Source organism: Protopterus annectens, chromosome 6.part0 (assembly GCF_019279795.1).
Source record: "Protopterus annectens isolate FY-2018-M chromosome 6.part0, PAN1.0, whole genome shotgun sequence".
NCBI classification, from domain to species: Eukaryota; Metazoa; Chordata; order Ceratodontiformes; family Protopteridae; genus Protopterus; species Protopterus annectens.
The window spans coordinates 427,937,554-427,955,897 of record NC_056737.1 but is presented as its reverse complement, the minus strand read 5'-3'; the positions used below and the strand labels follow the sequence as shown (position 1 = coordinate 427,955,897).

Genomic DNA, 18,344 nt, shown 5'->3' with positions numbered 1-18,344 from the left:
ACTACTGTACTGATGTGATGTTACGGTGGTGCTGCGGTAGCATTGTCGCCTCATAGCAAGATGTTGTCCCGTTCGATTCTCAGCTAGAGTGTCTTCTGTGTGGAGGCATACATGAATGGGGCATGCCTTCATTGAAGGTTGTGCATCAGGGCTGGTAACCCGGTACGTAAAAATCCACTGCCAATCATTAGCGGACCAGAGTTCCGCTGTGGCGACCCCTAACCGGGAAAAGCCAAAAGACACAAACAAACTGTACTGATGTGATGTTATCTCTCATTTACTTGCACAGGCTGAGCCAAACTGAAACAAACAGAAAGAAGTTGTAGGCAGCAATTAGTTCAGTCTATTTAGGTCTACACACAATTAAATTCAAGATGATATAAGAACTCAGTATACCAAAATAATTTTAGACTGAGCTTTGTGTTTATGTTTTCCTTTTCAAACTGTTCTTTTATTAGTGTTGATGCTGGAACAAGCAAACAAGCCAATGGCTCTAACTAGTTAGTAATAGGTGCTTTACAATATTTGATAAGGCTATATATCAGTAAGCATTACAACTACTCTGCAATTTGTTTGAGTCTATAATGATAATTTATTTTACATATAAATTCCAAAGTTTTTCTTTGCACACAATTAAATGATTTGTTTTAAACTGCAATTCCTTCTTGATTAACAGTGCATCTCTGAAGGTTTTGGTTGGTTGTAGGTTTACTTGTAATGTTTTGGAATGCACAAGACGTCATCACTATGGTATGAGGCCATCAAGAAAAAAAATCAGCTACTGATGTCCAAATATACCTTGCAACAGTTAAACACTTTGGAGGTCTTTGTTTTGCTTTCTAAACATATTTTTTTTTGTTATCGGTTGTGATTCCAGCTGTGACCTGCAGATGGCGATGACAGAAATTGGAAACTCCACTAGACTGCATTTCTCCAAGCTTCTATTCAGTCCTCTTAAAAATTTAACTGTGAAGCCAGTGGCACTCCGCAAAGTCCATACTTGTCACCCGGTATCACACAGATGACTGTAGCCCAGATGTACAGAAGGAAGGGGAGAGAAAGAGAGAGAGAAATAGTCGTTAAAGACGTGTGCTACCAAAACATGTGTTTCTACTGAAACAGTCCGAGGAGTTTGACTATATATATCCTCCATTATATGATTATATGTGGCATACTTCTATGGAGCATTACATTTTTTTACCTAGTAGCAATGCAGTATTGTGAATACTGGCTAGGTTTTCATCCATGCATTCATGCACACACCATAAACTTTTTTACCTTTTCAATACCTTATTCTTATCAGATGTGACTACATATTTTTATCCTTCTTGCTACAAGCAATATTTTACAATAAGGCAAAATCCTACATTAGTAATACACTACAGTAAGGTTAACCGTATTTGAACATAGTGTCTTTAATTTGCCTTAATACCTCTGGAAGTTACGCTGTAGTTACATAAATGTACTTGTCTCTAAAATCAGTTCCACTTCTAACTGTGATACATTGACTAGCATTGCAATGCCTACTAATTATTTACTTGGAATTTTACCTGGAAGATTTCTTTTGTACAGTTATGGCTACTAGTCAGTGGGAATGAAGTGGTCAAGAAAATCAAACACTTTACACAGTCTTTTAAGCAAAACTGATGTAACATCTGTAGAGGGGAGCAAACGTACTAAAGCCACAAGCATTCAAATACTTTGAGTTTGAATAATTAGAAATGTTTTGCTGAGTTTCCACAACTGTGACTCCAGAAAAAAAAAAAAAACACTTCAGAATTTGAAATGATTTCCTTCTGGAGATTTTCTGACTTGGAGCTTTAACTGATTCAGAATTAAACCACCTGTGGAGTACAGATATGAATTTATATTTATTTCTCATAATTGAAATAAATTACAGCTTCTGGGTACATATTTTAGTAGCAGCAAATGAAAATGTTCTCAACTGTTAAAGTTCTGCGTATTCTGCAATTAAGTGACCATGGGATGTCAGTACTCATTCAGGTCACTTGGTGTTTATCATCACATATCCACATTTGAAATATATAAGCTAAGTTGCAGTTATCTGGGACTTGTAACATTCTTGACTACCATGATATCTGTACCCATGACACACACACACACACACACACGCACGCACGCACGCACGCACACACACACACACACACACACACACACACACAAACACACACGCACGCACACACACACGCACACACGCGCACACACACGCACACACACACACACTCACGCGCACACACACACACACACACACACACACACACTCACACGCGCACACACACACACACACACACACACACACACACACACACACACACACACACACACAATTAAACTTCCATTTCAATGGCCATTACCTCATGCTGATAAAATACAAGACTCCAAGTGTCTCTGCTTCATCATGTATTTTGATGTGATCCCACATTCCTTCCTCAAACAAAACATGGGCACTAAGACATCTGTCCAAAACTGCAACCTTCCTTTTTCAATAAGGACTCTAGAACTGTGCACCCTACTCCAGCTCCGACTTCTGACCTAACCAGTGGTTGATAAAGACTACTCCAGCTACGACCTGTGGCCTAACCAGTGGCTGATAAAGAGTCATTATCTGCTTCCTATCTCTGGATTCCAATCCCATAGTAAAGTATTTGAGATGCCTTTCCACTGCCTTTCACACTGTGCCTGATGGTGTTGTGTAATCATGCTCTGGGGGCCGTTACACTCCAAGTGAAACATCCTGTACTTGGACAAGTCAAAGTGAAACTGGCACTTTTTAGACCAAGTTTGTCATTTCCACAAGTTCCCTTTCAGGTGTGTGCATCCAGTGTCTGCTATCCCCAGTTATTCATGCCTTGTGTGAGGGCAGACGTGAACATATCAATGAGAACTCAAACCAGTGCCAGTTCCTGTGAGGTAACACTCATCACATTCTCACCTGCCAAAACCTCCCTTCCCTAAAATATTTTCCTCACTTCCCTGTTCTAACTGCTTTTTTTGTCCACCTCCCACACTATCTACAGCAACACAGACCAACTTTGTAAGGAACTTAAGGTGCAGTGTGGTATTAAGTTAAAAGCCTTGCTAAAATGCAGTTAGATCACATCACTAAATCAGTCACAAAGTCTTCATTATTATATGAAAGTAACTATCTTTAATGACTTTGCCCAATGAAGATGATCTGTAAATTAACTTACCTTCTCATGCCTAAGCTTGCACATCGGTTAGTAAACACACTCAATATTCAAATTAGAATGCGCGTTCTCCTTAACAGCACTTTGCTTTTCTTGCAGAACATTTTAAAACATTCGTATAATCTCCTGTTTTATCTCCTTTTCTGAATCTAGACAGTAACACTGTCTTTTATACAAGCTGTTTACCAAAGACACAGCATGGTACCCCTTTTATGTGTTAATTGAAAAGTGGGACTCTGAATTCTAACTCTTTTTCTGTCTTGCTCTCATTACTTTTGATTTCCCAGCATTAGATCTACTGTATCTTATCCATGTTGGAGTAACATCTTCAAACTTAGTCTTTATTTCCTCCAGAGGGCATCCTAGTTTTATTTATAAACTGCCCTCTTCATTATCATCACCAACTAGACCTCTAGGACTACAGTTGCCAACCTCCCATTTAGTGTAGCATCCCATATCACCCTCGGTGGGGGGGGTCCCATATCAGAAGAACCATCTTATTGGTAATTGCATCCTCTTTTCCATGCAGTAGGAATTGGCAAACACATTCTATCTTCCAGGCAGTGGAAGCTTGGCTGTCATAAACAGTTGCCGATGATGCTTTTGTTTGCATTTAGAGTACCCAGGCCTCGTGAATTCTGGTTACAGCGTGCAATGTGCATGATGCCACCCTCTATGTGAACCACATATGTGTGCTTTCTATACCCATCTTTCCTGCCTACTGCTGCATTCTGCTAGCCTGAGATCCCTCAATTCTCAGAGTCTGTTCCTACAGGCCTCCCCTGGGAGTCAGTCCAACTACTAAATTCTTCTTGATACTCTCTGTCCTAGACCCAAAATGGGACACCAACTTTTGCCAGCCAACCTCTCCTGGCTGGTTATTATCAGCTGCAACCAGACTTCTGGCACTGGCACTATAATCCCTGCTCCACCCATTCATGTAACCAAATCATACAATGCTTTGTGTAGTGACATTTTCTAATATGGAATTGCAAGACAGACAATGAGTTTTTTTTTTTATTTTTTACCCTCACTGCTTGCTGACAATCAGACTGTCTCTGTGCCAACTTGTCTATTTGTTCCCCATATACCAGAGTGAGGTCCAACCAAGAAAAGCTAAAATTTATTTAACCATGTATTTTTTTTTTTTTTTTGGGGGGGGGGGCTATAACTCCATTGTGCATGCCCAGTAACATGCTCAGGGTTTAGCATGGAATGGCTGTCAGAGTGGGCATGCCATTCATTTCTGCACATAATGTAACCCTCAGAACAGCCCTGCCCTGCCTTTAAATGCAGTGCTCCCATGGGGTGTCTTGTCTCTGCTGGAGATTCAACCATGGGTGCATGCACCATGAGTATGCATTCCCACATTCTATCCTTGAGGAGGGGTGACCCAACAAAGATTCGCCATTCCTCTCTTCTCCCACACCATCTCTACCAGGTACCTGTGTCACTAATTGAACTTGGGTCACTTGGGAACATCACCCTGATTCTATCCCTCCATAACGAGGCTGCCATGTCTATAGTTCTTAAAGATAAATGACGTACACCTTTTACAGTGGGATTTTGAATAGAAAACCCTTATAACCATAACATTTCTGGTAGAAAATTGTCAGATTTCACATAACATTGTAATATAGTTTTAACTTCTCCATGATGCTGATGGCTGGAGTCCTGACTATGACCTATGCTACCCAATTTCGATTAGTTGACCTGCTCCCTGAGAAGTCAGGGTGGCATTTTCCTGGCTTGTTTATCTGGAAAGAGGGGGGGGGGGACTTCCAAAATGTTGAAACCCATGCTGGAGACAAGGAACTCTAGCTCTATTATAATAAAGAGTTTGGAGAAAAATACTATCATATCATTTTGTGGATAAAAGATACATGCTGATATCAAAGGTGGCGTGTGACAGTTGGATCATTGAGAAGGTATATAACAAAAGGGTCCCAGTTATGACAGGATGGCACTGCAAGGGATGCCCTGATCTCCTATCCATCTGCATGGTGTGATCCAGAATTGTTCTCTTCACTTAATACAGCCTCAGTATGTAAGTAAGATGGATGAGTGCCATGAAGTTTTAAGTATGGAGACTAAGGTTGGGCACTGGGGCTCAACAGATGGAAGAAAATGTGGGAGAGAGTGTAACATACTTTAGTTATTTTATTAGATATAAATATTCCTTTCTAAACTGAACCACATTTGATCTGCATAACTTTAGCAAAGAACATACAGACCTGAATGTGCTGCATTTTGTATTCACATCATAAAATGTATCTCATTGCTATGTATTCTCATGTCCAGTGATGCTTATAATTACCCCACTAAGTCTGTTCCTGCTTTATAGGAAGCTGTTTATAGCTTCATAGGTGTATACTAGGCCTACAGCCCTGGAGCCTTTACAAGCCTAGCCCATAGAAGTGCCCTGGCATCATGCCACCATTAGTTCCCAGTACCTCTATCAAGTAGAACCACTGGAGTGATCCCTGGGGTGAACTTTCTATTTCCCATCCACTCATCAAAATTTCTCTTGAAAAGGGCCAGTGAGCTGCTCTGCTTGACATGTATGGGAAGTCTATTCCAGAGAATGGGCAGTCTCTGAGTTATAAACCTGTCCCTCCAGCATGTTCTGTTGATTGTGGTAATGAGGTTGAGGTCCCTGGAGCGTGTGGTGCGGAGGGATTGGGATTTCTTTAGGTGTAACATTTCTAACAGGGCTAGGTTAGACATGGCTTTGTAAGTCAAGCAGATATCACCACTTAATAGATGATATGAGACAGAGAAAAGCTGGAATTTTTGAGTCTGTCTATGTAGGGCATGTGTTTAAGGCCTAGGATCCTCTTTGTGAAGTACTTTTGTGGCCTTTCCAACTGTTGCAGGTGTTTAGTGAGGCACATGCCAAATGAGGCATTATACTCTTTGATCGGTCTAATGAGGGAAGAGTAGAGAGAGATGATGACCTCTTTCTTCCTGGATGCAAAACCATTAGTAATGAGATGTGGCACATAGAAGGACTTTCTGACCACAGTGGCAATGTGGTGGTCGAAGGAGAGGTTGCTGTCAACCTGTGTCCCCAGATCTCTTATAACACCTTCAGTGTTCAGTGGGCTACCATCAATGTGGTAATTAGTGGGAACTGAGTTTTTCCCAAAGGGAATGGCAACACATTTTTTGGCATTAAGCTTAAGACCATGGTTTCGACACCAGTTGTTGGTCTCAGTGAGGCCTTTCTGTAGGATGTCTACATCACTTGGGGAGTTATTAATGGCTTCCAGCTTGCAATCTTCGGCAAACTTGGTCAGCCAGAGTCTCTCCATGTTGGCCTAGACTTCTGAGTAGATGTCAAACAGGAGAGGACCCAGGACCGATCCCTGTGGGACTCCACTCGTGACTGGTTGGCAGTCTGACTTGGAGTCTTGCTACTTTCACACTGTGGGTTCTATCTGTGAGCCATTTCACAACCCACCTAGTGATATAGGGGTTAATGCCTAGTTTGGTGAGTCTATCAATAATTCCTGAGTGGGGAATGGTATCAAAGGCCTTGGCCAGATCGAGGTAGGCTGTATGAACTGCCTTGCAGAGATAATACAGGCACGGCTGCCACCAGGAAAGAAAAGAAATGATAACCTAGGTGCTGCATAACCCTATAAGCAAGATGAGTCATACAGGATCAGCTACAGGAAAATGAAAAACTCTGTAGGTCAGTCCTCTAAACATTTTTTTTTTCAAAAGCTGAAGAACTGTTTTAAATTATCCCCTGCAATTAATGTTGCTTTGTATGCTTTGCAGAAAACCTCAGATGTTCATACATTTGTTGAGTCCAGACATTCCCTTTTATCTTCATTATGCAACTAGTTGCTGTATAAGAATATGACTATCATGTTAAATGGCTCATAATATTCAAGGAGCTCTGCAATCATACCTCTCAGCTGCCCATACTTTTGCATAATGTCCAGACTTGCTTCATTTTTTGGTCTCTTTTTCATACAATTTGTAGTTTTCTGGCAAATCAGTTTGCATTGAAGTCACTAAATAATGACATTTGAGTTTCAGATATATTCTTCTGAAAATGCAGGCTAACACAAAAACTGTTATTGCTCTTATAAACTTGCTAGAATATTTAAAATTCGACCCTATTTTTGAATTTTTGGGCCTTTTCCCACATTTATGTTTGATTTTGTCCAGATTTCTATTGCTAAGAGTTTGAGAGGTATGTCTGTAATAGATTTATTTGAAAAGCAAAGCAAAAAAAAAAAAAAAAAAAAATTAGAAAGAGAAAAAAAGACTGTCGTTACTGAAAGGTATCTCTAAAATGATACAGATTTTTCATGGATAATAACTACTAAATATTTTACCAGCAATATTATGGAAACAAGTGTGTCACTGATAAAAGGTGTACATCAATTATCTTTAAAATACAATGAGCAAATATATGAGCATAGACTAAACCTGCTTGAAACCTATAACCCAAACAAAGTATGGGACAAAGTCTATACTCACACTGCATAGCCAAACTATGGAACTCTATCTCAAATACAATCAGAACTATATCTAGCCCCTATATATTTAAGTCCTCTCTCAAAGAATTTCTGTCTAAATCATGGCTATGCCCATGTACCTCACCTGCATGATCTACATCAACAAATGCTTCATATTCTTACTATCCTCTCATCATACTATCTAGCTAAATCTTTCAGCATTTGCACTCTCCCTATTTTTTGTGGGGGGGGGGGCTTATGTCTTTTTTATTTTAATATATTTTATTTCCTAAAATAATAGACTATGTTTCTAATACTTTTGTTTATACTGATTATCAATTTTTAATTGTCAGTTTTTATTATATCACTGGTATCTCTGTGCTTTATTGTATCCTATGTATTCTACTGTCAAATAGTATGTATGGACATATGCTTTTTTTTTTAATTTTATCTATTCTTCTGTTTTATTTGATGTTATCTAAATCTCTGGAGCTTTTCTCCCCGACCTTCCTCTGAAAGGGAAACTTAGGATTTTTCTAGTAAACAAATGGCAATAATAATAATAATAATAATCATAATAATAATCATAATAATAGTAATAATAATAATAATAATCATAATAATAATCATAATAATAGTAATAATAATAATAATAATCATAATAATAATCATAATAATGCAATATTCCAGATGATCACCAGATGGCACTAAATGAACAGTTATAGAAACACACAATCGAACCATGCACATATTTTTCCTGTTTGAAATAATATTGTCAACTGACTGTAACCCTTACAAATATATGTGACTTAGATGTCTGCAAGAGAAACATTTAAATATCTATAAACTTGATGGAGTTGAGTGGTAGAGTGTCACATCAATCCATGTGTGAGTACCAGAAAGGTGCTGTTGGGTTGTGACGGCAGATTTAATAATGAGATGCTATGTTAATGAGTATTTTATGAATGCTTATTTCATAAGTGGAAATCTACTTTTATTCCCTGTCATAAGCTCAATAAGTATATAAGCAAATATTTATAAATATGCCCAGATGACACAATTCTAAACAAGTCACAATATAATTTAACTTTCTGAAATGACACAGGTTAAAAGACTGCAGAATATATTAATTTTCCAATAACCGCTTTATTTTGTTTTGTTAGAAGAGACAGAGCCAGTCCCAGCAAGTATACATAAGGCAGTGAACCAGTCCTGGACAGCAGAGCTACTCACAATAGCAGATGTACACAGCACAGAACATTAGGGCTATGCAGTATGCACTCATAGCTACAGATACTTTAGAATATCAACAATTCACCTATCAACATGTGTTCGGCTTGATGGAAGAAACTAGAGACCCTGTGAAAACCATATGGACAGAGAGAGTATATTAAGAGTCCACACAGAAAGTACCCCAGCTAGGAACTGAACCAGAGAACCAAGTGTGAGCAGTCAATACTAACCACTGCACTAGTATGCTGCCCTGCAGAACATATTAATGATTTGTAAACGGCAGATGTCAATTATATATTTAGCACTAGAGTGATGAACTTCATGTATCTAAAGTATTTAACATATTCTGTTTACCTAGTGTTTGCTACTTTACCATACCAGATGTACCTGACAGTTTAGCACAATGTCTCCAGGTATAGCACAAAAAGCTTAAGCTATAATTTGCTTAAAAGTCTTATCTCATAATTCTGTGTGTTATCTCATGGTTTGGGGCCCTCAGTCTGTATAGGATCATAGGAAGTTACTAGGCCTTTACAAGCCTAGCCAAGATACCCTTGTTTTCACAATCAGCACCTATTGCCCTGTCTAAGAGAGCAAGAGAGACACAGGTGGAACCCCCAGAGTGAATTTATGATTACCCATCCAATCGTCCAGATTGTGTTTGAAGAGGTCCAATGAGATGTGCTGTATAAAATGAAGTGGGAGCCTGTTCCAAAGGTGTGGCTACATCTGGGATACAAATCTGTCCCTCCAGCAGGTTCTATTAATGTCACATACCAGGTTAAGGTCTTTAGAGCGTGTAACCCATGTGCCTTTGACTTATGGATATGCAGCATTTCCAATAAATTAGTGTCAGAGATTTTCCTATATGTAAGGCAGACATCACCTCTAAGTAGAGTCTGTATGAAGCAGAATAAAGTGACAGTGATTTCAGCTGATCCACATAGGAAAAATGCTGAAGACCTTGAATTTTCCTTGTTAGGAATCTTTGTGGCCCCTCCAGTTGCTGCAGGTGCTTCAAAAGGTACATACCAAAAGGGGCATTATACTAAATTATTGACCTGATGAGGAAAGAGTACAGGGAGATTATAACTTATTTTTTTTTCCTGGAGGCAATGCCCTTACTTATGAGATGAGCAATATAGAATGCCCATCTTACTACTGTGGTGACATGGTGATCAAAGGTAAGGTTGTTGTCAACCTGTATGCCCAGGTCTCTCACCACTGAGTGTGTACTTAGGATGTTGCTATTGATGTGATAGCTAGCAGAAACATTGCCCTTACCAAAAGGGATGATAATACATTTTTTGCATTGAGTTTAAGGCCGTGACATTTGGCACCAATCATTTGCTTGCGTAAGATCCTCTTGTAGGATGTTGACATCATCTGGAGATTCTATGATCACTCCCAGTTTGCAGCCATCAGCAAACTTTGTCGGCCAGAGACCTGTAGTTTTTGCTTCTACTTTAGAGAAATAGAGTCTGAACAGTAAAGGTCTCAGTACTGATCCCTGTGGACCACTATTGGGTCTGCTGTTGGGGGTGTAATCTCCTATTTTGACTGTATGGGTTCTATGATTGAGCCAGTTGGTGACCCACCTAATGATATAAGGGTTGATACCTAGCTGGATAAGTTTGGTCATGATGCCTGAGTGGGGTATATTGTCAAAAGTCTTGGCTAAGTCTAGGTAGGCTGTATGCACAAATTGCCACTCATTCAGGGCCTTAATGACTGTCTCAAAGAAGTCCACCAGCTTTAACAGCATGATCTTTCTTTGAAAAGTCCAAACTGAGAAGGGTCAAGTGTTTGGAGATTATCTATATCTTTGTTGATAAGGTCCATGATGATTCTTCCCATGGCCATGCAGATAAGGTGTCAAGCTAATAGATTATATATATATATATATATATATATATATATATATATATATATAAAATATAGATAGATAGATAGGTTCCTGAGGTCAGTAGAAGCACCACCTTTGTGCAAGGGAATAACGGTTGCCATTATACATTAAGTTGGGACAAAGTCAGTGCTTAGACTGTGACTGAAAAGAGTACCTAGTGGTGTTGCTAATTCTTGTTGGAGTCCATGTAGGATGCAGCCAGGGATGTTATCAGGTCCCATAGGTGCTCTGTTTTAGCCTTGGAGAGGGCATTTATGACCTGCTCTTTAGAGATGTAAGGTAGGGGATAGGTGGTAGGGATGTCATGGGGTACATGTGGCAGGGACAGGTGAGTGAAGTTTTCACAAAACTTGTCAGCTTATAGATTAGCTATGTCCACAGGCTCAGTATATGTGGTATCATTAACTACCAGTTCGGCAAAAATCTGGACCTTTCCTTTTTTTTTTATTTTTTTTTTTTTTATTTTATTTTTTTATTTTACATTTGTTTACCGGGCTAGTCTGGCTGGATACATGTCCATTTTCAGCAGAGGCCCGAGGAGAAAAGCTCCACTATCATACTATAAACTTTACAGTTCAAAGAAATCAATGAATCAAAAACAATCAAACAAAGACAAAAAGCAAACAACAATTAAATAAACTGTAAAATATGAAAGCAGATAAAGGAACGGTTATTATGTAGTTTAGAAAAATGCAGAGGTAGTGTAGCAAGAGATAGCAGTGGAGAGGCAATATTAAAAAGAAATAATAGCTAGAGAGAGATTGTCATGGAAAGAGGAGGATTTGAGGAAAAAAAGTGACATAAGGAGAGTTAGTAACAGAAATGAAGTATGCACAAAATGGAAAAGTACAAGTTTTTAGGTTACAGATATAACTAAAGAACACTTTATGATTGTCTTTAGTTGAGGAAGCTAATTTGGATTCATAATTTGCTTTGGAGGACTTCACAATAAGTCTTATTTGCTTATTTAAGCTGAGGAGGGAGTGTTTCCAGTTTAGGGCCTGCTCACTCTTACTCTTAGACAGCAATTTTTCCTCTTATTGTAAAGCCTGTTAATGGCAGTTGTCCACCTGGCAGGCTTGCTCTTCCTTGAAGAGCTTGTTTTGGTCCTATCATTTATGACTGAGCCAATGCAGTTATACAGGTGTTTGTATAAAGCATTTGTGTAGAACTCGGCATAGTTGCCAGTTCCATCTGAGGGGAGAGGTGCAGTAAAGCTATTTATACCATCCTGTAAGAGGTTATAATCTGTTTTGGAGAAGTTTTTTAATCTAGTTGCTGCTGGGGGGGGGGGGGGATCAGGTGTGATAGTTACTTCAAATGAAACTGATTTGTTGTCAGATCTCACCAGGGAAGACCTCATAGTTGGGGTGCCATATTGGTAAGCACCAGATCCAGCATGTTGGCTCCCCTTTTGGGGGTGTCAACCAGCTGGTCCAGAGCACTGGAGTTAACAAAGTTGAGGAAACTTTGGGCAAGAGAGTTTGAACATGAGTAATTTACCCGGTCAATGGATGGGTAGTTGAAGTCTCCCAAAACCATGGTGTTCAGCTGTATCTTGATAGACTCAAGTACATCTAAATAGGCAGAATACCTATCCTGATTCATGGAGGGGGTCCTGTAGCTGGCAATTACTTGAATTTGTCCTAGCAACTGTCCATTGCACCTGAAGTATCTCCAGGAAATCATACTGTTTAACCAATCCGGAGGTGTATTTATCTTTAATGAATATTGATACACCGCCTCCTTTAGTTTTCACGCCTATAGTTTGTGGTCTGAATGTATGGAAGGTGGTGCAATCTGGTATGGCTGGGATGCTCTCCACAGCCTTGAACCAGGTCTCCATGATTGCACAAATGTCTGCGTCTTCAATGGTGATGGCTGCTTACATTGAGTGCAGTTTCATGCTAAGACTCCTAGCATTTAGCAGCATAACCTTGAGGTTGTTTTTTGATTCAATTTTACATTGGATGTTTTGTCCTTGTGACTTTGCCTAAAAAAAGCACTGTGGGGTGGTAAGAGCCTTTGCCAGTAGCAGAAATTACATGGTGATAGAAGAAGTCCATCTCTGGCAAAGCATCGCAGTCTATGGATCATGTCATCCCAGGCTGACAGAAACTGGATCTCCTTAGAATGACAGCAGAATCTAAGCCAATTATTGAAGTCAATGATTTTCTCTTTATATTGTGGTATCATCCTAGGTGGGGGGAATATACTGCTGAAGGCTAGGGACATACCTGCCTGTGACACATGATCAGAGTGCTCAATCATGTCTATCTTCATGTAGTCCAGGGAAGTACGTCTCAAGTTGTTCACACCAATATGTATTATGACCAAATCATAATGGTATTTGCTGTTTTGAGACTTGAGTGCCTGCATTATCTGATGAATCTTGGCTTCAGAAAGACCACTGACCATGACTTTTCTCCTTGTTCAGCTTGGTGAGGGGGACATCTGTGTGTGTGACCATAGAGTCTCCTATGACTAAGATATTTGAAGTGAATGTGCATTGCCTTATGGGCTTTGATGATGAGACACTTGTGCTTGTGTCATTATGTGTATTGTGTGTTTTGGGTGTTATGGTTGGTTTAATATGTATGAGTTTTGGAGGTCTCCAGTTGCATAATGTGTGACTCTGCAAAGGTTGTTTAGCCAAACAAAGCTCTTGTGACATCCCTCAGAATAGGCACTCAGATCTAGCCAGGTTAAGAAAATAAAATCAACTCAAGCCATTTTTTTGTAAGGGTATACATATGTACACGCATTAAAGTATACTCAAATGACCAACTAAAGATGGACCCCTGCCCTGAAAAAAAAAAAATATATATATATATATATATATATATATATATATATATATAAAACTTTACTATATTGTAATAACTTTCTCCTTTTCACTAAAGTGCCTATTGTATATTGTACTTTATTGTCTCTAGATATTTTTGTTAAATTCTATGTAAAATCGACACTGTACCTGTAAATGTTGTAATTGTTTTATTGGAGCTTTTCTTCCTGGGCCTCGGCTGAAAATGGGCTCACACCTAGATGGACTAGCCCGGTCAACATATGTAAAATAAAATAAAAATAAATGTATTCCTAGCTTCTTCATTATAATGGCCTTCCAAAAGTAGACGACTTTACTACTCTTTTTCCCTCACCCCAAGCCTCCTATGTAGTAGTCATTAGATCTCCACTGTACAATGACCTATTCACTGTCCCACTGTTTGGCACCTGGGGTCACTGGGCATGAGACTGAGGGTCAAGGATCTTGGTCATCATCCTACAGAGTATGATTTTCTTTTACTTTCATTCATAACCCCCTCCCCTTACTGGCCAGCAGGCTTGGTGCAGTGTCTGCTATGCCAGGGTCCACATCAGTTTACACTTCTTCTCACCCACTATAGCTAGTTGCCAAGTGATACCTCTATATCAGGCTTATACCACTATTTGCTGCCACCTCACATGCAGCACAGAATTGTGTTCTTACCCACAGGTGTTACTCCTGGAGCAGAATGTGTACTAATCTAATTCTCCTACACCTGAATGGTTGAGCTGGTGTCAGCTGCTCACACCCACCCCACCCAGCTCATCTCTACATTAGCTGGGGCTCTAACTGATGCAAAGTAGTACTCAGTGTCATCTGGAATTCATCCATCTACACCACAGAGCTGGCTTAACAGGTAAACAATGTTACCTGCAGTAACTCAGCTGCAACTTCTATTTGGGTAGATACTTTCTTTCCAGAGGTGCTTCACTTTTTTTTCTACCCCAGGCAAATATTTAAAGTGGCTATATTTGGGTAGACAAGCAAGATTCACTCACAATTCTCTTAGAACCAGGTGGTTTTCAGTTGTTGCCCTGTGACAATAACAACTCAGACATTTTTGTTCCATCAGTGTGGAAGCAAGCACATTCCAGTAGTACCAGACATGTATAAGCTGCAGGTTTCCTGGTCTCCTTCTTTAGTGAAGGTACATACCCCCTGCCTACTATATAGTACATCAGTCACTTAACCAGCTATGACCTGAATGTATTCCTGAACCCAAGACTCTGATCCTATAATTTCAGTTGCTGCCATAAAGACTATGTAAAGTAAAACAGTCTCCCTGTTGTAAACTTTGTGTTTTCTTATCTCATTGCTGCTTTGCAGCCATATTTACCTCTTCAGCTGTAGTCCTGAGACAAAATACACCTTGCAATGCAGTAATGTAATACTTTAGAAGGATGTTTAAAAATGTGCATTCAGTTATTATTCTGTGTGTTGGCAAATGCTGCACACAAATAACTACACTCAAGTTCTAATGAAAAATTAAAAAAGCTTCAAGGTATAGGGGGGGTGAGTGTGAATATCTCTACAACTGCAACTAGTCTCACCTTAATTTTTATGGTGCAGCCTTCATAAAAGTCTGTGATATACTCACCGGGTGGGTGAACTGATCAGTTGACCTTTTTCAGTCACGACCCAGGCTCATAGAGCATAGAGTCATAGAAAACAGTTAAAAACAATACATTGTTTTTTATATATACATATATGTGTGTGTGTGTGTGTGTGTGTGTGTGTGTGTGTGTGTATATATATATATATATATATATATATATATATATATATATATATATATACATATATATATATATATCACACAGACACACACAGCTTAAATTGTTACATATACAGTATTTTTAACAGTATATAAAACCACCAGTATTTTCAAGAGTATATAAGTTACATCAGTATTTTCAACAGTACATTATTTTCACAACTGAATGATTAATAGCATTACATCATGACAGAGACATGGATAGGCCTATTGTTTATTGATTGTTAAACATTGTCTTTAAAGCAACTGCGAGGCAAATTCGACAGGAGATTTTTTTTTAAAGAATTTTCTTTACGACTGCTATGGATTCCTGTTTTTTTTTATTCTGTGGGCAAATGGATTCAGGTAGTTGGTCCCAACCTAGAGAAAGCTCTTTCACCTAATGTGATTTTGAATCTTGGGCATTCCAGGGTAAGAGAACTATCCTGTGAGCTTCTCAGTTTATATGAGCTGTCAACAATAGGAAGTACTCTTTTTAGAGGAGGGCAGTAGCCCTTTTTTGGGACTTTGAAGGTGTGCTTAAGAGATAGGTAGCGTTTTCTGTTACCTAGAGCCATTTAGCCTTGTGAAGCACAGTGCAGTGATGGAGTGAAGAATCAGCCAGGAAGATAAATTTTCAGATTTTGTACTCTACTGCTTGTACTTGTTGGTATTATATGCTGAACCCAAGACTAAAAAAGGGAGCCCAAATTCAACTTTGGGGATTAGTATATTTTTAGGAAGTGGCTAAATATGTTTTTGATACAGCAAGTGTAAGATTCACCCCCTCTCTGAACTGTACAGATTTTCACAGAATGTCCAGATTTTTGTATCATATTTTTGGCCTTTCCCTTATAAAATTTGTTGTTTTCTGGCAAATCATTGAGGACTGAAGCCACTAAATAGTAGCAAACATTTGAGTTTCAGACACCATAACCTTCAGAAAAATGCATGCTAACGTAAAACTTATTCCAACAACTTTATAAGGACACTATTTAAATTGTCACTGTTTTTGGATCTCTGTCCCTCATTATTTTTGACTTTGTCTAGATTTTCTGTACTAAGAGGTTGAGCAGTATGGTGAGATTTTATAGCAAAGTATAAATTGTGTTAATACCTGCCTAGTTTTGATGTCAGTATGAGCAGTAAATGTTAGCAAATGATCGATTGTAAGCCGTAGATATTTTTGCTCAGTAACACTGGGAATAGTGTTACCTTTGTTATCAGCTATATGAATGGGAGGAATATTGGTACTTTTTTTTTTAAAGATGAGAAAACCATCACCTTAGTTTATTATGGTTGATTAGACCTTTGTGGAGGACTTGTGTAGCAGTATAACAAACAGTATCTCCTTTCTATTCTATCTAGGCTGATGGACACACTGCTTCAGAAATGCCTTTAAGACTTCCCTATTAAATCCATCTCTGCTCCCAGACAGGCATCTTCACTGTAATGGTTTCCATAAGTCTGGTCAGAAATCTAGGCCATAGTTTCACAGATATCCTGAGCTGAACATGGCAGAAATGTGTGCCAAAAGGGGATTAGCCATTGTGAAATGTGCTCTGAATGTGTCTGAGGATTTCTTTTATTTGTCATAAAGGAAGGTAATGCAACAAAAAGTCACTTTGGCATTTTTTTTTTTTTTTTTTTTTTTTTTACAGGTAGAGTTTGCTTTCTGTGCATGGAATCAAAGGGCACATCATTCTGTCTAATGCTCAGTCCTTTCTTTGCCATATCTAGATGTTTGTGTACACCCATGATGTACAAAAGTCTCTCTTTCTCCTTTCTCTTTATATGGTTGAAAGAATAACAGTAGTTGAACTGAATTGTTAAGAATAACTAGACAGACTGTTTTCAGTATGAAACAGAATTAGGTTTGACAGTCAACAACAAAATGGCAGACTAGAAAATGAAAGGCACACATCTACGCTTCTAGCTCTGAGAGTCTTCTAGCACAGGCTAATGTATTGCAGGAGTTTGGACTTAGAATGTGTTCTGCTGGTGATGAAAATATAGCTAACATTTTAGCTAGGCAAGACATTATTGCAAAAAGCCTGCAAGCATTTTTAAATATGTGAACCACCTCAGGGCACACCATGTTATTGCTGAGTTTAAATTGAAAATCCCCCAGGCGTGAACATTTGGAATCAAAGGTTAGGATGGAATACTAGGCCTTGTTCCTGACAAAGCTGAATTTTTGCTGAGCCCTTCAGGGTAGAAGCAGGGAAAGGTATTGTTGTCTTAGATATCCTTGGTTGTTATAAGTAAGTGTGACAATCTTGTTTAGCTTGCAGTGTTTTTTTTCTTGATTAATGAAAATGGGGTTACCGGTAGTTGCTTTATTTGCAAATGCTCTATTTTTGTTTTGTTTGATACTCAGTGCTGATTTTTCCCCATATTTGCTTTCTTCACTAGAGATTCTAGTTGGGAGGATGAGAGACACATAGTCACAGGTATTAGTTGTTTGGGAATGTTACCCTAGTGTGAAAATGTACCAATGCAAAAATGGATGTGGCAGTCACACAGATGGCATGCTGAAGTAACATATAGTGTTACAGTGACATTTAATGATGGGGGATGCATATGCATGTCAGGCCATTGTTGTGGCAACCAGGAGTATGCTGTAACAGCAGGAACCCCAGTAATTAGCTCTACAGGGAATCAGTGCCAATACATGTAATACCACACATCAGTGTGTACTGTAAATGAGAAGAGAGTAGATACGGATTCTGTGAAGTGGTAGAGTGAGTGCTTATGACTTTTTCATACTGGTGACAAGCACAATGTGAGCTAAGGAACTGTGGTTTGCACACTTCTGTGTACTGAGATGTGAACTGGGTGACTCCCCTAAGCCATAGCTGCTCTTCACTGAGGATTCCTTGTTCCTCTCAGGAAGATACACCAGGAAGTACCTGCATAATACAAGCACTATGTTTTTCACTTC

At 39.0% G+C, this 18,344-nt stretch overlaps 1 protein-coding gene across 2 annotated transcripts in view; it reads right to left on the bottom strand.

Annotated features, from left to right (window-relative positions):
• Window positions 1-429: 429 nt before the first annotated feature.
• The window catches only part of ANKRD63 (ankyrin repeat domain 63), a 70,608-nt gene continuing 52,693 nt past the window's right edge, over window positions 430-18,344 (bottom strand). For both annotated transcript variants that reach the window (XM_044074171.1, XM_044074172.1), the window contains exon 2: window positions 430-1,025. Coding sequence is in view for 1 of the 2 variants with exons in the window: in XM_044074172.1 (XP_043930107.1) it covers window positions 1,014-1,025 (12 nt within the window). In the remaining variant the exon portion in view is untranslated. The remainder of the gene's footprint in view (window positions 1,026-18,344) is intronic.